The sequence below is a fragment of the Hyperoodon ampullatus genome (genome assembly GCF_949752795.1).
Source record: "Hyperoodon ampullatus genome assembly, chromosome: 7".
NCBI classification, from domain to species: domain Eukaryota; kingdom Metazoa; phylum Chordata; class Mammalia; order Artiodactyla; family Ziphiidae; genus Hyperoodon; species Hyperoodon ampullatus.
Genome location: NC_136920.1, coordinates 39,580,998 through 39,603,042, shown reverse-complemented (window position 1 = coordinate 39,603,042; position 22,045 = coordinate 39,580,998). Strand labels below are relative to the sequence as shown.

General features: G+C 48.5%; 1 protein-coding gene across 1 annotated transcript in view; it reads left to right on the top strand.

The window, feature by feature from the left end:
* Positions 1-2,740: 2,740 nt before the first annotated feature.
* ENDOD1 (endonuclease domain containing 1) overlaps positions 2,741-22,045 on the top strand; it is a gene marked incomplete at its 5' end in the record, with an annotated part of 28,399 nt that continues 9,094 nt past the window's right edge. The window contains one exon of the mRNA XM_079707402.1: positions 2,741-3,040. Coding sequence (XP_079563528.1) covers positions 2,741-3,040 — 300 coding nt within the window. The remainder of the gene's footprint in view (positions 3,041-22,045) is intronic.

Below are 22,045 nucleotides of genomic sequence, written 5' to 3'. Positions count from 1 at the left end.
ATTGTTGGGTTCCAGCTGGCTGGCTGGGTTGGGGGATTTGGTTTGCAGCCCTATCTGAAGGATGACTTGGTGGAAATCACCTGGCACTTGGTAGCTCCAAGTGGCTAGGAGTGATGAGCAAACATAGGGCAAAAAGTGCCAGCATGTGAAAATCTCCTCTCCAAGTCTCCACTGCCTTCTCAATGCTGTATGTATATTTCACATGGTTAAGTCATTGATACATCCCAATAAACAAATCCACAAATAAATGAACAAGACAATTTCAAGTGGGCATATGTTCTGTGAAGAGATTAAAGGGGATGGGGTGAGAGTGCAGAATGGGCAGTGTGGTTCCGGTGGTCAGGGAATACTTCATAGAGCAGGAGACCTTTCTGAGTCCCAAATGACAAGAAGGAAGGTCCAGAGCTGATTTCCACTTGGATGAAACAACAAGTGTAACAGCCCTAACATAGAGCTTGGTGTTTTTGTGTGGATAGAGAGGAAGCTCATTTGTGTCTGGGGCATAGAGAAGGGAGAGGCAGGGTCCAGGGTATGTAGGACCTTGTAGCTCATGTTAAATATTTGAGTTTTTTTCAGCTTGAAATGAGAAGGCATTGGAAGTTTAAAACAGCACTTGACATGATATAATTTGCATATTTAACTGATCACCTTAATTGTTCTGTGGACCCCTTGCGGGCAGGAGAAGTAGTTACAACATCTAAGTAATACAGGTGAGAATTGATGGTTACTGACATAGGCCATATTGTTGAAAATGCACAGAAGTGGCTAAACTCAGAATAAATTTTGGAAATTGAAAATGATAGTTTGGATGCAGAAGGACCATGTGACTCCAAGTCTAGTTGTTACTGTGACATCACACTGTATGTGTCTTTTTTTGTCTTTTTAATTAAGAAATAAATTTAGGTTTCATTTCAGGGGCCAAGTCAACCTTTTCAGGTATTGAAGCCTCCAAGGAATTGGTTCTTAAGCTCCAAAATCTGCTTTTCTGACAATTTCTCTCCTATTTTATAGGCTCACCTCATGGATTTGCTGTGACTTAGAGGAAAGGCCAGCCTTAGGAAGCAGACGGGCCTGGCTCAAATCTGGCTCAGGACTCACTGATTATGCCATCTTGGACAAGCAAGCATCTGAACGCTCTGGTCCAGTTCCCCAGGTGGCACACTGAGGAAATAAGATTAAATAATAAGATGTGAGTGAAGGCACCCTAGTAGGCGCTCTGCTTCAGTCTCTACCACCACCCCAGTCCAAGGTACCATCTCTCATCTGGATCTTTATAAATGTTTTTCTTCATTCACTCTGGGCCACTCCAGTCTGTCCATTTCTGACCAGAAAACAAATGTGATTGTGTCTACACCATTGAAAGATCAAAATCCTCAACATGATTTATATAATTTTACTTTCCAAACTGCAGGACATGAGCCATTAGTGGGTCATAGAAACAACTTTGTGGGTTACCAGCACCATGTTTTTTAAAGGGGAACAAAATAGAATACAACAGAAATACTAGATTGCAATGTCAATTTTAAGCATAAGGATTATTACATGAAGCTTGTTTTCTCAATATGGGTCCGTGTCCTGCTGAAAAATGTTTGACGGCCTCTAGCCTATGATCCCCTGAATGCTGTGTCTCCCGCCTCCTTTAGCCCTATTTCTCATAATCTTCTCCCAGGTCTCTGTTCTCTACCCACACCCACCTTAAATTCCTCCAACATACCACGTTCCCTTCTGCTGGGAGACCCCTTAGCACATGCTGCTTTCCTCTTTGCCTAGTTCATGTCAACATCTTGGTCTCAGTCCAGACAACACTCTTCAGGCAAACACGCCCTGAATCCCTGGAGGGGCAGGTTCTCAGAGCTCCATGTTCAGTGTGTGTCATTATTCCTTTAATAGCCTGCTTCTTTGATTAACGACAAGCTTTCCCATAGGTTTCGTCTGCAGGACCGCAGGGACCCTATTCTTGTTTACCACTGTACCCAGTCGCTGAACCCAGGTTGGCACATAGGCACTCAAGAAAGACATATGAATCAACCAACCTATCAACCAGTGATGTTGGCCGGTCTCGTTTATTTCTTGGTTTTGGTTTTGATTCTAAGCCTCGCAGCACCAAGTAAACCATAAGAGCTGTCCTATTTCCCTAGGTTAGGAATTTCCTAGAAGCGGATTTTTAACTTGGGTCTCCTGGCTTTTGATCTGCTGAAACTTCATCAAAGTTGTGTCCGTGAATTGGCGGATGAGCATTTCGTTGTAAAGGGGGAGACTGATTTCCGTCGGATGTCAATGGGGGGGGTCCCTGCCCATCAGACCCAAAGAGCCACAGCTCTGTGGGCATCTCCTGCCGCCTCTTTGCATCCTTGAGGATCCCTGGGGCGCGCTGGCTCAGTAGGCTTCTAGGCTCCCAGCCCCGGGGACGGTTCCTTCCCGTTTCCTCCGATTAAGCCGACCCGGTTCATACCTTTCAGTCTTGGGAGCGCGCGTCCCCGAGCCTGCGAGCGCAGACTGCAGAAACCAGGCGGTGCAAGTCCGGGTGCATCCCCGCGTCCGGCCCCGGGCCTGCGCAGCCATCTTCAGGGAGGAGGGTGAGAGGGAGGCGCGGCCTCGGGACGCGGACCCGCCCCCGCCGCCGGGGCCGCCCAGCTCGGCCCGCAGAGCGCTAGCTCAGCTGCGCCGCCCCCGGCTTCCGACTTCCTCGCGGCCCCGCTCGGCGGCCTCGCGCTCTCCCCGCCCGGCCCGCAGACGCGCCATGGGCCCCGCGCGCTGTTTGGCGCTGGGCGGCCTCCTCGCTCTGGCGGGGCTGTTGGAGGGCCGGCTCGTGCGCGAGCAGGAAGCCGGCTTCGGCGAATGCGACCGATTCTTCTACGCCGGGACCCCGCCCGCGGGGTTGGCGGCCGCTGCCCACGTGAAGATCTGTCAGCGCTCCGAGGGCGCCGAGCGCTTCGCCACCCTGTACAGCACCCGGGACCGTATCCCCGTGTACTCGGCGTTCCGCGCCGCCCGCCCCGCGCCCCTGGGAGCGGAGCAGCGCTGGCTGGTGGAGCCGCAGGTAAGCGAGGCGCTTCCCAAGCCCGGCCGCTGGGCTGGCCTCCCAGGGCGCTTTGCAGCCACCGTGAGCGGTAGGGCGGGGAAGGGCAGCCCCAGCCTTCGGTGCCAGGGTCGGGGAACCCGGGTTTCCACCCGCCCCACCGCGCGCCCGGAGTTACAGACTGCCTCGTCCCCTGTCAAAGCCACGGCCAGAGCTGGGCGATCTGCGAGCCTTCGCTTTAAGCCTCAGGGGTCCGAGGCCCCCAGTGGGAGGTGGTTCTCTCTGCACTTCAGAGGAGACATCTGCAGTGTCTCATTCACTTCCTGAATAATGAGGACTGTGAGACGGAGACCCAAGAGACCACTCAGATCTTCGGGACGCCTAGGCTGGGAGCTCACAGGTCGTTGCCACAATTCTGTGGGATGGGTGGGTGAGTGGGCATTTTTATGCCCATTTTACAGAAGAGGAGATCAAGGCTCGGCGGGGCGATGAGACTTGCGTAAAGATGGGGCCGGTCTTTTGGCTAGAAGTTCACTGCCCTTCCTACTAGGGAAAAGCTTTTCTTCTGCAGAGGCCACCTGAGCCTGAAAAGCCTTCCCTTCTGCACAGGACATTGAGTAAATTCGATCTGAAGTTAATGTTGGGTTAGGACAATGAAATAAAGGTATGGATTTTTAGAAATGCGATGGGATAGTTACAAATAGTCGGGACATTGACTACCTCCTACTAATGGGAAGAACAAACCTGTTTCTCCTGGCTCTTCATATCTATATTGTCAGACCACTTGGAAATCGTGTCATCTCTCAGGGTTTTCTGTTCTGTCTGGTGAGAGTGACCAAACACTCCAAGAGGCTCCCAGAGGTCCTGCTGAAGCTGCCTTCACACACCCTGCCCTAGGTCTGCTCAGCCAGCCCCCCGTGGAAAACACCCTGCCAGGCTCCCCTGTCCCAGCAACCAAGGACACCCAATCTGGGGGAGGAGCTGAACACTCAGCCCACCCATTCTTTTTTTTTTTTTTTTTTTTTTAGAACTGGTTGACCTTGATCTTTTTTTGTTTTACTTTTTTTTAATTGAAGTATAGTTGACTTACATCAGCCTGCCCATTCTTGATGGCCACAGCTGCCTAGGCATTGTGAGAAGGGGACTGGCTTTCAGCTGTTTTGTTCAGAGTCCTGGGTTGTAATTTCTATATCATTCAGTTATTTCTGGCTCTAAGACCTTGACCAGATCTCAGGCCATCTCCACCTCCGTCTCTTTACCTTCTCCACAGCCTGTTGATGTCAGGACCTATGAGATCAGGCATGTGAAGAAGCCTTTGTAAAGTATACACACTTAAGGCATATAGTAACCTAAAGTTAGTTTGCCCTCATCTGCACCCCTAGAGCTCTCTGCGGTTCCCCCAGTTCCCCAGTATGCATGTGATTGCAGACCTGTGAGGAAAATAGATGACCTGGTCCTTTCTCACCGAGGATCTCATGGATGGCTTGGGGAGACAGAACATACATGTGAGGAAGACGTGGGATGCATGCCTAACAAATTTCAGTTAAATCCAGAACTACCACATTTAGTAGTCACCCACTGTGTGCCAGGCACTTGGGGTGCCAGGGGAACAGAGTGTAGCTCTGGGAATCAAAGGCTTCCTGGTCTGCTGGGTGAAGAGGTGGCAACACCTCTGATTAGAGCCACACTGCGTGGGTTTAAGCCTCAGTTCTTCCACTGACTTGCTGTAAACTTGGGCTTGTTGACTTAGAGGTAATAACAGGGTGATTTTGAGGATTGAATATAAGGTTCTCGTGCCTGGCATATTAGTCCTAGCTGTTATTATGACATAAGCAAAAACATCCTCAGTTTAAAAGGGTAAAAGAAGTCTTATTAGATTTAATCCGTCTTGGAGGTGACGGGGTAAGCCTTTGGGTCAGGGTGACGTTTGTGCTTTGCCTGGAAGGATGAGGCGGAGTTCAGAAGGGAGACAGGGACGAAGACATTCCCAGCAGAGGGGACATGCTGTGTGAGAAACGCATGGCCGAGTCAGGGATTAGTGTGTGGGGAGTGGTTGGAGCAGCTAAACCAGTACAAGTGAGTAGATGACTCAGTGAGTAGGTGACTCAAGTGCTCAGAATAAAGAGAAGTGATGGAAGGGAGGGGTCGGGTATGAAGGAGCGATCAAGGAAGGCTTGGGGTGGGGGTGTGGAGCAGAGCCATTTATGCAGTTATTGAAGGAGCCCAAGGAGCGTGACTCATTCAGCAGAGAGGAAACAGAACCTTCACATAGGCAGTGGAGACCGAGGGCCCTGGTAATGAGGGATAGGACTGGAGAGGTAAAATAGGATGGGGAAGGAGGAAGGAGCTGGTGGGGTGGGAGGGAATAGTTCCAAATGGCAGCTCGAGAGGTCAGAGGTGCAGTGGTTCGGAAAAGCACAGGAGGCCAGAGTTCCCGACTGGGGACGTGGGAAGGGTCCAGTGGCTGAGCACAACTGGAAGGATGCTTTTCTCTGCAAGACAGCCTTGTGCTGCCCGTCCTTTCCCACGCTAGTGTCCAGTCAAGTCAGCCAGGAGCCAGGGGCTATTAGGAAGGAGGCAAGGAAGGAGAGAGTGGGGAGAAGCCGCCAGATTGCCATGCTGGCAGGCTCTGGAGTGCACTGCAGCAAACCTGCCCCCCTGAGGCCTGCCTCCCAGCCAGTGTGCCCACTGCAGAGAGATGCTCAGGGCTCAACGTGGACTTCTGGCTGCTTCCAAGCACTCTGTAATGCTGAGTCACCTTGTGCCCACATCACCTCTTTAGGAGGTTAGTGTTACCAAGAGACCCAACAGATAGAGGAGGAAGCGGCAGGGGACCAAAGGAGCTGGGTGCTTGCCTTCGGTCGTTAGTCAGATAGGGCTGTTCTGACCCTGTGGCTCCTGAAGCTCAATTAGGGCAGCTCGCAAGGCTGTCCTGCAGTTTCCCTTTGGGAAAAAAAAAACCAAAACCGAAAACCTCCTGAATCGAAGCTGATAGAAACTTAGTCACTCGTGCATAAAACCTTTAGGGTGTTTTAAGCACTCTTGTGCTTAAAAACACAGGGACCCAGAATTCCACCCTGCAGAATGCAGTTTACAGGGGCCCCGTGCCCTGGCTCCTGTCTGTAACTCCGGCCTGTCTCCTACCCCTCCCCACCTTCATGTACTGTTCTAGCATTATCTAGCTGCCTGGAGTGCCTCTCATAAACCATTCTGTTGGTCACATTTGTTCTTTTGCTCATGCTGATTCCTTTTGCCCCAAATGCCCTTTCTACGCTGCCCCCGTCTTGCCCCTCACTGCCTCCCTACTCCAACCTTTAAGACCGCCGAGGTGTCACCTCCTCCAGAAAGAAGAGCCCATCTGAGTGAGGTCCACTTCCTGAGTTAGGTCCACCCCACAGTGCTCCCTGTCATTTCTCTATTTTTGTACTTACCACACTGTTTTATACCTACCTGCTTGTGGGTCCGTCTCTCCAGCGGAGGGACTGAGGGCTTGCATTTCTAGTGCCTAGGACATAGAAAGCACTCAGTAAGTGTTGATCAAAACCATTTGATGTTCGGAGGTTCAGTCAGGCAGCAGTGGGTGAGATATTCTGCTTGAGCTTTCTTGGTGGAGAGCTGCCTGCTTTAGAAGCTTGCCTCCCAGCTAGCCAGCAACCACTGTTCCAAACATATTCCATATGCAGAGCTGGAACCTTCCTCTAAATCCACCCCACCTGTTCTAGCTCCGGCCTTTGGAACTACCCCAGATGATTTCGATCTCTTTAGCATCAGGTGACAGGATCCCGCATTTGAGGGGCCTTCTGAAGGACATAATGAGAACTTTAAAAGGAAGCAGAGGGACTTCCCTAGCGGTCCAGTGGTTAAGACTTTGCCTTCCAGCGCGGTGGGGGGGATGCAGGTTCGATCCCTGGCCGGGGAACTGAGATCCCACATGCCTCCTGACCAAAAAACCAAAACATAAAACAGAAGCACTATTGTAACAAATTCAAAAAAGACTTTAAAAATGGTCCACGTCAAAAAAAATTTTTTTAAACGGAAACAGAGAAGACAGAGGGCTGCTGTGGGTTTTATGTGGAATGTGGTCACCTTTAAATTGAGAATGGGGAGAAGGCAAGAAAGAGATGAGACAGTGTGTCCCTATTAGCAGGACAGAGATGGTCCGGAGGGTTTGCAGTCAGAATTGAGAACTGGGTTCTGTTTCAGTACAGGGAGCCTCAAACCTTTTAGTTGCTCAGCTCATTTCTGTTTAATGGAAGAATTTTTGGATAAGGTACTAGTGATGCCTTTGCAAAGGATGCTGTCAATTCACGCTAGAAGCCAACGTATAAGACCCTGTCATTTAAAAAAAAAATTTTTTTTTTTTTGGCCATGCCACGCAGCATGTGGGATCTTAGTATCCCAACCAGGGATCAAACCCGTGCCCCCTGCAGGGGGAGTGCAGAGTCTTAACCACTGGACCGCCAGGGAAGTCCTCAAGACCCTGTCATTTTGTAAATGTGAATATTGGAAGGAACTGGTTTTATATTCTGCTTATACTTCTTTAATCTTACAAAAATACTGTGAGGTAGATCTTATTCTCTTCATTGTAGAAATGAGGAAACTGGCTCAGAGAGGTTAATTGTTGTGCCCAAGGCCACACAGCTTGGATTTGAACTCATGACTAGTTGCTCCTTAGTCTGGAGCTCTTTTGATGAACCATGGAGGTCTTTGACTTCCCATGGATCCACTGCATTAATGGTCATAGGACTTCAATTCTCATCTTTTATATGGAAATCTTAATTTCTACTCCATTTCTCTTTCCCCACAGTCGTAGGACAAGTCAGAGCACATATTTGGCCACGTGAATGTTGCTCAGGTGTCAGTGGCTCCGGAGTGAAGCAGATATTCCTGTTAACGGCAAAAGTATTTTCCTAAAGGGCCCAATGAAGTCACATTTCAAATCTTAGTAAATGTACGTGAACAGTTGTCACAGCTAGAACCTCGATTAAGTCCTTAATTTTTAATTTCCATCAGAGGCTTCTTTCTTGCACTTCCTGAAACTGTTTGACACACTGTTTCATTTATTCTAACATCAACCCTCTTTTAATTGTGTCAGAGAACAGATATAAAGAAGATATCATACACATCTCTGGGTAAGGGACACAGCAAACAGGACAATTCTGATTCTTCCTTCCTCGTTAAGAAACGTGACTTCAGGGGCTTCCCTGGTGGCGCAGTGATTGAGAGTCCGCTTGCCGATGCGGGGGACACAGGTTCGTGCCCCGGTCCGGGAAGGTCCCACATGCCGCGGAGCACCTGGGCCCATGAACCATGGCCGTTGAGCCTGCGCGTCTGGAGCCTGTGCTCCGCAACGGGAGAGGCCACAGCAGTGAGAGGCCCGCGTACCGCAAAAGATCAAAACAAAACAAAACAAAACAAAACGTGACTTCAGATCCCTGCTCTGCCATTTACAATCTGTGCCAGTCCTATTTTTCTGATCTGTTCATTAAAGATAATAACAGTGTTGACTTTACAGAGTGGTCGTGACACATAAACGAGATAACACATATAAGCATGCAGCATAGAACCTGTAATATGGTGAGGTCTTAATAAATAGTAATGTGTACACTATTAAGGTCTTACTCTAATAGATGTTAGACACACACAACACACACGAATGGAATGTTGGATTAGATAGGCAACTCCTACAATTCCACACATCTCGTCTACAACATAAAACATCCATCTGTGTATCTTCTCAAATGCTCGATATGTCCCACATTCACATAATAGGTGCTCAGAAGGTACATGGCGAGAGATTGAATGAATGGACGATGGAATGGACGGGTGGATGGGTAGATGGATTTAGGTGATTGGAAGAACAAAAACAAAACAGGTGCCAGAGGCACCTCCACCCTCCTAGCCCTGAGCAACCAAGAGGTGTGTTGTCATGAAACGAACAGTGAGCAATTGCATTCCAGCCTACTCTGCTGAGCGCCGGGCTCACAGGGATGGTTCCAAAGTCAATTGCTCACAGTTTCTTCCTTACTGGAGTGCAGATAGTAAAAACAGCAGTCGTACATGCTACGCTTCACTCCATTTTTCTCCTTTTCTGGCTTTTTCTTCATCTTTGAATTTAGTGTTTCCATCTGATTCGTGGTCATTCTCAGGAGCAAGTTAGGGTACTTGCCCTGTATCGGCAGAACATTTTAGTGATGTTTTGTCCTGGAACAGTCTAGTGGTGATGGAGCTGTGCACCATTCTTTCAGTCCAGGCTTAAATTTGGACAATCCAGGAAAGGGACTATCATTTACTGATCCCTTACTGTGTGCAAGGATCTTCACAAATTAACTCATTCACAGAACAACTCTAGGTCCTATGACCCATGGTTTATAGTTTAGGAAACTGAGGTTCAGCGTCGTTAAATAACTTATCCAAGGTCACACAGCTGCTGGATGGCAAAGTCTGGATTGGAGCTTATGGCTGTCCCACTCCAGAGCTCTTAGCTCTCTTTCTGCTCTACCATGCTGCTTTCCCATTGACAATGTCAGTATTTTCTCTCCGGATTCCAAATTGACTGATTTGTTATTTTACTTTATTTATTTATTTTTTTTATTGCGGTACGCGGGCCTCTCACTGTTGTGGCCTCTCCCGTTGCGGAGCACAGGCTCCGGATGCGCAGGCTCAGTGGCCCTGGCTCACGGGCCCGGGTGCTCCGCGGCATGTGGGATCTTCCCGGACCGGGGCACGAACCCGTGTCCCCTGCATCGGCAGGCAGACTCTCAACCACTGCGCCACCAGGGAAGCCCTGTTATTTTATTTTTATTTTACTGAACTAATCCAGTTCTTTGGATGATGTCTGGCTTGGCTTCTAACACACCATTCTGGAAATCTCAGTTATAGCTCATGGTGATTGAATGGAGCTTTCCTTGAGGAATAAAGATTTTATTTGTTGGGTTTTAATTCCTCTTCCTTTTAAACTGTCAGCTGTACAAGTGGAAATATGAGAAAATAAGTCCTCCCGTTTGCCAGTAGCTTTCACTGCCAGTGATCTGGTGTTGCTCCTAGAATTCCTGTTAGTTCAAAAATGTTTTTCCTTCATGTTGTGTGTCGTGTCTCCTGAGTGGTCACGTACCCTTTCGGTTAGTAGAACTTGACACCTATGGCAGCAATAATTCATTGCCTGCTGACATATCTATTTGGCCACTGAAAGGAAGGAGAAATAAAAAAGAAACCAACTCATAGGGTGAACCCAAAATAGAAGCACCATTTAGTATTCCAGTCATGCTTTTATTTACCCAGTGCCTGACAGACGTGTGGCTCATTCAAAGGAGGTCAAATGAGGGCATTTAATATTTTTAATCAAAACTGAAAATATGAGTACTTCTCCTTTTGCAGAGTAAATAGTTGGATGAAATAGGATTTGAAAACATAAAATAGATTACATGTTCCAGTTGACTTGCACCTTCATTTTAGGGGTGGTTGAATTGCCCAGGGTGCATGATTGAACAGGGGCCATGTAAGGAAATGGCCACTGTTTATGTGTCTGAAAGACTGGACATCCATCATAGTCTCAGGACACATGGAAACACAGGGAAAGGAAAGCTGGGTTTATGAACCATAAAAAGGTCTTTTGTCATTCTTTGATATTTCTGTTGTATCTGGAACCATGGAACCCATGATAACATTGGACACCTCCTTCACAGCCAAGTGGACTGTTTGGGATGGTTGATGGTCTTGCTTCTGCACCTCAGTTGACAGACCTCTAATCCCTACCATCTGCACCCTGAGATCCAAGCTACGACCATCTTCATCCAGGCCTCTGCAAAGCAGCTTCCTGACTGGCTAACCTGGGTCTCCTTTAGCCTTTCTCCACCTGGAAGCCAGAGAAATTCAAAACATTCATCTCACTGTATCTCCAGTGGCCTCACTGGAAACCCTTCAGGGCTCCCCATTTCTCTTCAGATAAAGACAAGTCCTTATCACGGTCTCCAGAGTCCTGCGTGGTTGGTCTCCCATTCCCCTTCTGGCCTTATCTGGCGTCACACATTGCCAGGCCTTAACCTCCTGCCACTTTGGCTTCTTTCTGTTTTGTTTTTGTTTTTGTTGTTTTTTATTTCTATGTTCTCTCCCATCATAGGACCCTTGTACCCGCTGGGCTTTTTTGTCTTCCGTGATATTCCCACCTAGGTCAACTACCCTTAATACTCTCTAGTGGCACCAAACACACCTTTCTTTGCTAGTGTGGTACAATAATACATTTGTTTGTGTGACTGATTGAGTGCCCCCGATTAGACTGTAAGTTCCATGAGTGCAGGGCTCAGGCCTGTCATACTCACCATCGAATCCTCATTGCTTAACACACTGGCCAACAACCTTTTCTGTAAAGGGCCAAATAGTAAATAGTTTAGACTTTTGGGCCATATGGTCTCTTCTGCAACTATTCAACTCAGCTGTTCTAGCACAAAAGCAGCTGCAGACAATGCATAAATGAGTAGGTGTGGCTATGTTCCAAGAAAACTTTATTTATGAAACAGGTGTTGGGTTGGATTTGGTGCACAGGCTGTAGTTTGCCAACTCCTGGTCTAGCATGATGCCAGCACTGATTAAGTGCTTAATAAATGTTGTTGAACTGTGAGCATCCAGCAGGTATGGGTTGAACACCAGCAGTGAAATTTGAAAGCTGTGCAGTCTTATTCCTATTATGGCATGGCAGCCTTGGATCTAGACCTACAGACACTTTCCATGAACCTTTTTAATGGGGTGCTGGTGGTGGTTCTTTATCATATTTAGGGGTTTTTTAGGATTATAAAAGTAATATGGGGCTTCCCTGGTGGCGCAGTGGTTGAGAGTCCGCCTGCCGATGCAGGGGACGCGAGTTCGTGCCCCGGTCCGGAAAGATCCCACATGCCGCGGAGCGGCTGGGCCCGTGAGCCATGGCCGCTGAGCCTGCACGTCCGGAGCCTGTGCTCCGCAGCGGGAGAGGCCACAACAGTGAGAGGCCCGCGTACCGCAAAAAAAAAAAAAAAAAAAAAAAAAAGGAATATGTGCTTAGGGTAAAAAGATTCTTCTGAGCATTTTGGAAGTATATAAAGAAAAAGATCCGCTTTTCACAGATAGCCAGTCTTCACAGTTTGTGTGTATGGGTGTATGTATGTGCGTAACATTCCAGAAATTTCCGTTACATATAGAGAGACATGTGCACTCTCACATCCTTTATTCTAGTCAAGGCTTAGCACCCTTTTGGTCTCTGTGAAGCCACATCTAACGAGCCTCTCAAACAGCACACTTTTTGATGAGCAAGTTTGCACAGAAACATAAACAATTTGTCTCATTAAGCATTTTCGCTAGGAATAGAAGGCCTGGGGACTTGAAATGCAAAGTCTATTTCATCACCTTTTTCTCTCAAGTCTGTATTATGTATAACTGACTGATGGCCTGAAATAATCCTGCTTTCTTCCCCCTCCCCTCATTCCTGAGCACAGGAGGTGTTAACCTTCTCCTCTTATAGAAGAGACAGGGGCCCCGGGAGTCATTGGTCTGCCCGAAGTCACAAGGCCAGTAAGTGACAGAGCTGACAGATCTCTTCATTTCCAATCTGGTGTTCTGTTCGCTCACTAAACCCTACTGCCAAGTAGTCTCACCTTTAGAGGAACTTGAAAAGCTCACAAAACCCAAGAGAAGAGGTCAAAGAAATGGAAATGATTTTGCCTGGGGGCAGATTTACTAGCCTCAGAGGATATATATGACACAACATTGAGAAGCAGATGCTCTTTTGTGCTAAAGACAAGAGGTCTTAAGCTTCAACAGCTTGAGGAGAGTTGAGGTTGGATGCAAATAAATCATTTCCTGTCCTGAGAGCTCTGTTGCTGTGGAAAAGGGTCCAAGGGCTATCAAGTCCCCTTCTCTAATGATCTTTAAGATGAAGGGTACATTTTGCCTGTTGGCTTTGGAGAAGGGCCATCTCTTAAAGTTAGTTACAATCTTGTGTGGAGATTGGCTATGCGCCTTTCCCAGTTTTCAGATGAGGGTGATGCATAATTGAGTTGATAGTGGTACCTCATCGGCTGCCGTTCTGCACCCAGGGAGCTCTTTGACCAGGCTTGTCACTGCTCTTGCTTTTCTGCTTCCATATTGGATGCCCTTCTGCTCCTGGGGCCTCCTGTCCCAGGCCAGTCAGAGCCTAGGAGTTTCCTCTCACTCATCTACGTAATAAATGTGGTCACAGCCAATCAGCAACAAGAGTTCATCATCAATTTGTTCTCTTCTCTGTCAGTGGATTGGGGTTTAAGAGGTAGGCGTGCAATTACAGGGCTCTTCAGTGGCAGAAACAAGCTCACTCTGTTTATTATCTGTTCATCCCTTTATTCATTCCTGGGCAGCAGGGGGAGAATGTTAGCGTTGCAAAGGCTGAGTCCCCAGACCTCGGCTGCTTGTTGATCCTTTTATCAATATTGTTATTGTCGTCAGCATCGCAACCATTTATTGAATTCTTGGGTCTAAGCCCAGAAATAGGAGCCCATGATGTGCCCTGCCCTCAGGTGTCTTGTTAACTTAGTCGGGAAGGCAGATCAGGCATAAGAAGTGGTTTACTTAACTCTCTCCCACCAGACTCTTAGGCCTGAAGGGTCAAGGATTGGGCCTACGGAGTTGTTAAGAAGATTGGTTTTATAGTGAGACAAAACTGGGCTGAGTCCCAGCTCTGTCAGTTACCAGCTGGTTGACCTTGGAAATGTTCCTGAATCTCATGGAGCCCCAGTCCTCATCTGTGGCCTGGAGCTCATAAATCATTCCTACCCTATGGATGAGTTAGGGCGGTTCAGTATGACTGCGTTGTGTCTACACTCTCAATATGTGCATGTTAAGCATGTGGAATGAATAAGTAACCTTTGCTTCGCAGCCAGTGCCTGCCTTGGAGACAACCAGGATGAGGGTTACCGTACCCTTAGGTCTGACCCAGTGTTATGGCTGAAATGCCCTTACTTCCCCCGTACTCCTGCTGCATTGCCACCTTGCCTGTGACAGGTCTCCATTTTTTCTGAGTTCAGCTGTTTCTGCACTATCCTCTGTGTTCCTTTGCCCATTGATACTCTCTGTTGAAGAATTTAGTAGAAGTGCCTTCTCTCAGTCCCTGGGTGCCCCTCTGATCTGTTCCAGATCTTCTGCAACCAAGGCACATGTGTCTCTTCCTTTGTACCTGAGATTTAATCCAGGTGTCTAGACGGTTCGGTTCCTGGCCTGCAAAGTCCCTGCCCCGATTCACTTGGGTTCTCATAAGAGTAAAGCTCCTGAGGTTTCAGGCTTTTTGATACATGAATCATAAGCTTACCCAGGCTTATTCGGGTGAAGGGTAGGACCATTGTACGAGATCACTGGTAAATTCACAGGCACAGGAACAGGCCTCAAAGGATCCAGAACAGGGAAGCTTCTAGAAATCAAACAGTCCCATAGAGTCTTCAGGATCTTTCTCCCACCCTCCTCTGTCTTTTCTCTCTTAACCAGTTCTTCTGCTTTCCCATGGGTCAGGCTGGCTGCCAGTCCTAACATCCATCTAGCAACCTTCACACCCTGACTGTTGTCAGGCTTTGAGCTCCTTGGATCGAGAACCCAAGAGAGCCATCTGGTAGGCTGCTGTCCCTACCAGGCTGGCTGTCCCTTGGTTATGCCTGGCAAGGAGGTGGGTAGGAGAGGGTCATGTGCTAAGAAATACCACCAGTCTTTTAGAGATAGTGTCAGAAGTACTTGGTTAATTTAGAAGTAGGGGTTGAATGTGGTGCATTGGCTGACAGGGTTGGCATACCTGGTGGTTGGTTGGCTGGGAGAGCCCAGAGTGGGCAGCCAGATTAGACTACTCAAGGGACCCTCACTGCTCAACAGAGCCCATTGTGCATACCAACCATGTGTGTAATTCATGCTACAAAAGGCCCCGAGGTGGGCGTGATATCCTAGGACTGGGTGAGCTGGGGTCTTGGGAAGGCTCTTACTGAGGCTGTATCCGCCAGGGTCTGGGAAGGAAACAGGTGGAACTCTCAAAGTAATTTAACTGACAGAATTGAATGAAGAAACTATTTGCCGAGAATTAAGGGAGTCAACAAGATATGGTAAAGTACCCAGGGCCTAGCCATCGCAGGACGCTGTCACCATCCCAGGCCTGTGGGGTCAGCGGGGAGCCTGGGGAGAGCTGTGACTGCAGAGGAACTCAGCCAGAGCCAGGACCACAGCAACCAGGTGGGAAGGAGCAAGGGAATACATCCTCTCTCTTCTGCCCTCCCACTGGCTGCCCCAGTCAGAAGCCAGAGGGCAAGAGAGCTCAGATGATGTGGTCCCTAGAAATCAGCCTCCTGGGACACAGAGCAGAGCACAAGAGAGAGTGGAGAGTGGATCTGGGGGGCCAAAGGAGACCACCCAACACGGGAGCGGTGAGGTTGGAGCTGGGCCCGGGCACCCAGCTAGGATATAAGTAGCGGAGGGGAATGGTGAAGGCCCCCCTCCACCAGCGTTGATATGGACAGCAGTACAGAGGGAAGCAGGGAAGCATTTACATCACAACCATGTAACTGACTCCGTTGGGGGACAGGGATTGTCTTTTGCTGGTTGAATGTAAGGGAAGACTTGAGAGAGGAGGTTGGAGAAATTGGGGGCAGGGGGAGTCATGACTATGCTAGTTTGTCATTTAACCCGGAAGTATAGGATGCTACTGAAGATGTTAGAAAGAGCGGTGAGATACGACCCAAAAAGTATAAATAAGCAAAAAGAGACTTCTCACTTTACATATGAATAAGGCAGGAAATTCATGTTTATCCATTTTGGGGATCAGAATATTAGGTGCTCTGATGGGTGGAGGATCCGAATGGCCCTATAGTACTTTATTCTCTTTTTTGGCATTATCATCCCAGCTCTTGTGATTTGTGGACAATACCTCTTGGAAAGTATTAATAGCGTGTGAATAAATTAAGCCCAGCTGGACCACTACCAGAAATGATGTAGTAAGCAATTGTGTTTCACTGCTGTCCATGGACCCCCTGCATCAGCATCACTTGGGGTGGTGGTTAAAAATGCACTTTTGGGGCTTCCCTGGTGGTGCAGTGGTTAAGAATCCACGTGCCAATGGAGGGGACACGGGTTCGAGCCCTGGTCCGGGAATATCCCACATGCCGCATAGCAACTAAGCCCGTGTACCACAACTACTGAGCCTGCGCTCTAGAGCCCGCAAGCCACAACTACTGAGCCTGTGTGCCACAACTACTGAGCCTGTGTGCCACAACTACTGAAGCCTGCATGCCTAGAGCCCATGCTCTGCAACAAAAGAAGCCACCGCAGTGAGAAGCCTGTGCACCGCAACGAAGAGTAGCCCCTGCTCGCCGCAACCAGAGAAAAGCCTGTGCGCACCAACGAAGACCCAACACAGCCAAAAAAAAAAAAAAAAAAAAAGCACTTTTGAGCCCCACCCCAGGCCTACAGAATACACCTCTGGTGTGAAGCACACAAATCTACGTTTTTGTTTGTGGGCCTCTCACTGCTGTGGCCTCTCCCATTGTGGAGCACAGGCTCCGGACGCGCAGGCTCAGCGGCCATGGCTCATGGGCCCAGCAGCTCTGCGGCATGTGGGATCTTCCCGGACCAGGGCACGAACTCGTGTCCCCTGCATCGTCAGGCGGACTCTCAACCACTGCGCCACCAGGGAAGCCCAAATATACGTTTTTAAATGATTTATTTTTTATTTTTTGGCCGCGCTGCGCAGCATGAGGGATCTTAGTTCTCCGACCAGGCACCAAGTTGCTTCTAATACAAACTGAATTTGGAGAACTCTAGATTAAAGGAAATATCACTAATTTCTTGTAATAAGTGTCCAGGCAGGGGCTTAATTCCACCAGAGACAAAGGAGAATCTGATAGGGATCCAGCCCAGGGGTTCTCCATTTAGAATCACCTGGAAAACTTAAAAAAAAAACATCGTGCTGATCTCCAAGCACTACCCCCCACTCAAGCTTTTTAAAGCTTCCAGGTGATTCTAAGAACCTCTGATCTCTGAACACAGAAGGTGGAAAAAATTAGAAATGGAGATGTCTCAGTTTAACTGACTTGTTTGAATTCTGTAACACATTGTCAAATGCTAAGAATAATTGCTCTGGAAAAGAAAACAAGAGCACAGAATGGAAAACTGGCTTCAGTGAGTGAAGAGGAAGATGACCAGGGGTGTTGTAACTTGAGAAGGTATCGGAGGTCTGGAGAGGTCTTAAAGGCGCCGGCGCACTGTCTCAGGCTCCGGGGAGGAGCAACTGGAGGCGTTCCACGGGAGTTTGTTTGCTCTCGAGGCCACCCACTGGCCTCTTCTCAGGCCTCCCTTGCCTGTACCCAGTGCCAGTTTAGGACTGGGGTATTTTTTTGGAACCTCCCCCCTTTCATTTTTATTTTTTCCAATTCTGAAGACAAAGGAAGGTCTGAAATGGAAGTGGAGCATCCTTTCATTCCCTCCTCTGTTCCACCACCTTCCGACTTAGGAGGAGAGAACTCTTAGGCCGTTTGTCTCCCTTCTGCACGGTTCACCCCACACAGACATGTGCCACGCGCCTACGATGTGCACAGCGCAAGGACAGCTGGAGATGCTTGCGCCTCCCCAAAGGCAGGGAGGTGTGTGGGCAGCTTGGGGAGCCCAGAGGAAGGGTGATTCAGGGGGAGGAAAGCTGTTCAGGAAATGGAAAGCCCTGCATTTCTCATTCCTTTAAAAAAATAAATAAAAGGAAAAAGCATCCTTCTAATTCTTCTAAAGCTGTTTCTGTTCCCAAGAGGATAAAGAATATTTTAGATGCCAAGCAGGGAGGATTTTTTTTTTTTTTCTTAAATGGGTGGGTCGGAACTCTGCTTATTATGCCTTTCCTGTGAGCTGAAAGGCCTGGTGGTTTATTCCTCCCCAAACGTCCTTCCGCGGCTCTTGTGGCCCCTCTGGCCTCCCGTTTCTTTTCTGAAAGGCAGCTCTTTCCCAAGCTGGGTATTTTTCGTGGTGGGTCCTCAGATCTAGTTCATTCTGACTTGTGGGGGTGTGCAGCGGGCCTGTCTGCAGCGTCCAGCTCCAGCTCTGATAAGATTATCTGATGTTCCGATTTCAGCTGCAGTTTTAGTTCCTTGTAAGGGGGGGCCCTCTGACCCACCTGGTGATGGGCAACAGGGTGACAGCACCTCTTTAATGTCTGTGTGTGTGTGTGTATCACAGTTCACACAGCAGAAACAAAATTGGAACACCCACTGTTCAACTCGTCTAATGATTTAACTCTGGTTGAAAAATAAAACAAACCCCAAAGGAAATAGCTTCTCTGTCCCCATAGAGTTAGATAGGAGCCACTAGGTCTCCCCCATCACAGGATCTTGTCTGAATCATTCCCAGCATGTGCTTATCTAGCTTCAGCCTAAGATTCAGCCGAGGAAGGAAACTCCACCCTTCCCAGGGCGAATCAGTGCAAAGTTTCACCACCATTTTGATCATCCTTCTCGAGGACCAACTTTCCCAGGGGGAAATCCTGGAGCAGAACTAGAGGACAGTCCATTTTCTCTGGAGCCCCTCCTTTCTTGTCTGCAAATTGGAGGAAATCATATGTGCATGTGTAGGTTCTTGTGGAGCTCAAGGGAGATAATTCTTTCAATGCGTCTCAATTAGCTCACTGGTGTAAAGGGCAGACCCTTCCCCACTTTGTCTTTGGAGATCAGCCTGCCCAGCAGGATGGTCCCCTCATGTTCCACACTCCTCAGCACTGTCCGCACTCCTGGCAGCCGCTCATCAGCAGCAGGGCCACCCCTCCCTCTCCCCCTGCCAGCTGCTGACACAACGCACCCAGTCTTCTCCCCATCCCCATGTGCCCCGAGCCAGTCTTGCTTCTCACTGTACTTGCTTGGTCCCCTCACATCAGCAGGGCCATTAGCTGTCACCTGCAACCCTTGGCCCCGTCCCATCCAGACACTGACAAGCGCTGAAGCTTCATGTTTGTGTCCTGCAGAACACTGCCCCTGTCCACAGCAGCTTCCTTTCCCCCCGCCCCAACCAGTGACAAATTCCCCCATGGCAAATCTGTACCAGGTGACGTTGGTCCCTGAGGTGTGCGTGGATTTCGCAGCCCAGGAACCCTCAGGGACAGGGGCTTCTGTTCACTGGTCCCCTGCCCCTCCAGCCCGTCACCTTGTCATCGACCCCGTGAGATGCTCTCAAGCCCCAAGATGCTCCCTTGTACGGAGACCTAGGTAGCCCCACCCTCCCAATGCCCCCTCTTCCCTGGATGCAGGTGGGGGGCTGGAGGACAATCTTGGCTTAAACCTGTAAGCCCTGCTTCTCCAGCTAAGGCTGTGTTCCTCTCCTGCCTTTACATAAAAACTTCTCAAAGGGAGGTCTGTCTGCAGCCTCCTCTTGCCCGTATCCAGTCACTTCCACCACCTGTCTTCCTTCCTGAGCCCCCTGTGGAAATCGCCCTTGAAGCCTCACTAATGACACTTTAAGCATCAAAGCCTTTGTCTCCATCCTTCCCTTTCCTCTCCCGGCAGGTGCCACACGCTGTGATCCTCCTCTAGGAGAAGCTTTGTCCTCCCTTGACTTTCATGTGACACTAGAAGATTAATTCGCTGTGATCCTCCTCTAGGAGAAGCTTTGTCCTCCCTTGACTTTCATGTGACACTAGAAGATTAATTCTCCGAGGCGCCATCAGTTTCCCAGTTGCCCCTTCATCCCCTCCCTCCCCTCTCCCCCATCCTCTAGCGTGGCTTCCCTGTGGCTTTGGGCCTCCCTTCCTCACCTAGAGGCATGGGCAGGGCTAGGAGCTTTTGATTCTGCGATGCTGGGCGTAGGCTTGGCTGTGCCACTTATAAATTGGGTGAGCTTGTAGCTGTCACTTACCTGAGTTTTCATTTTCCCGTGTGTAAAATGGAGATGTTGATAATACTTACACGTGGTAGGGTTGTATGAAGAGCCAATGGGATGCAGCAGTGCAGTGTTTTCTAAATGATAGTGATTTGCAGACCTGCTTCACAAGAGTCCTCCTGTACTACCATTTACTTGAAATTTGGTCTTTGCATTGACTTTAAATCAACTCATTGGAAAATAAATTTAGTCTTATCCTAAATAATCATATCCATGAAATCATGTGTAGGAAATGCTGGTTATATCTTCCCAGAACATGTTAAACATAAATGCATAACTGTTAAAATATCAATAGAAACATCCATTGGTTCACTTCTCATTGTCCACAAGGCACCACGGGTTTACATGCACTGCAGTGCAAGGTTTTTTTTTTTTTTAAGATTTATTTATTTTTATCTATTTATTTATTTTGGCTGTGCCAGGTCTTAGTTGTGGCACGTGGGATCTTTGTTGGGGATCTTTGTTGAGGCACATGGGATTTTTTTTTTTTTTTTTTTTTTTTTTTTTTTTTTTTGGCCACATTGGGTCTTCATTGCTACGTGTGCGCTTTCTCTAGCTGTGGTGAGCAGGGGCTACTCTTCATTGTGATGCTCGGGCTCTAGGTGCGTGGGCTTCAGTAGTTGTGGCACGCGGGCTCAGTAGTTGTGGCTCTTGGGCTTGGTTGCTCCATGGCATGTGGGATCTTCCCGGACCAGGGTTTGAACCCGTGCCCCCTGCATGGGCAGGCGGATTCTTAACCACTGTGCCACCAGGGAAGTCCCACATGGGATTTTTTAGTTGCAGCATGCAGACTTCTTAGTTGTGGCACGTGGACTCTTAGTTGTGTCATGTGGGATCTAGTTCCCCGACCAGGGATCGAACCCAGGCCCCCTGCATTGGGAGCGTGTCTTACCCACTGGACCACCAGGGAAGCCCCGTACAGTGCAAATCTTATGTGAGTCACACCACAGTGCCCGGACCCCAGAAAGTGTGTGCATCAGGTTGAGCCTTTGTTACTCCTCTGCGGCCAACCTCACCTTTGTGCCCAAGCTCCAGTTCTGTATCTCCAGCTGCTATCAAATGTTTCTGCCCGTCAGTGTAGTCTCCTCTAAAGATCAGCCTGTCCAGTTTCCCTCCACTGCCCTTCATTTCCAGGTGACCTTGGCTCCAGCCTTGGACATCATCTTTTACCTTCCACGGACCCTCCTGCATCAGCCTCCATATCCCGATGCTCCTTCCTTCCAGAATCTCACACATGTCCTTCCCTATCCATTCCCTCAGCTGCCTTGTGGTCCAGGCTTTCCTGGCCAGTGCTGGAAGGTGTATATCTCCCTGGAATTATACATCCCTAATGACGCTCCAGCCTCAGAAGCCATCAGGGAATGTCCCCTGTGTACAGGTCAAGTTTAGACTTGGAAGCATAGCATTGAAAACACACAGAAAGCAGAATGGAGCAGTAGTGCGTTAAGGTCGCTGAGGTCACACCATGTGGGTTTGCGACCTCACACTCACTCACCGAAAGTGTGACATCCGCATGCTACTCAATGACTGAGCCTCAGTTACATCTTCTACAAAGGAGGTAATAGGGATCCTGTTAGGATTTAAAAAGATACGTTCTGTAAAACACTTACCACGGTGCCTGCTACGTAGAGAGCGCTCTATTAGTCGCAGTTATAATTATTCTATGATTAGTTATCTGTTATGTCAGATCATTTATAGTCTGGCCCCCTGCTATCCCTTCCAATTAAACCTTTCACTTTCCTTACTCAGAGTCGCATTTTCACAGGCTGCTTGTCTCTGCCCTCAAGCCTTTGTGTAGACGTCTGGTTAAGCCTTACTGACCTTTCTATTTTTCTAAGTTTATCAAAATCTTGCACATCCTTCTAACCCTGCCTCAGCTTTTGTTTTCTCCAAAAAGTAAGATATCTTCTCTGACCTCATTTATTGTGCACCTCCTTCCTCTGGATCCGATTGCTCTTTTTCTTCATCATATTTATTTGGCACTTAACTTTATCTGCATTGCACTGTTGTTGTTTTTTGGTTTCCTATTTAACTTTGTATGTATCCGTATCTTGTTTCCTTAAGTTGATCGTGAGTTTCTTGATGTGGAGGCCTATTTTGAGGCATATGAAGCAGTGATTAAGAGCAGCAGCTGTGGGGATGGACTTC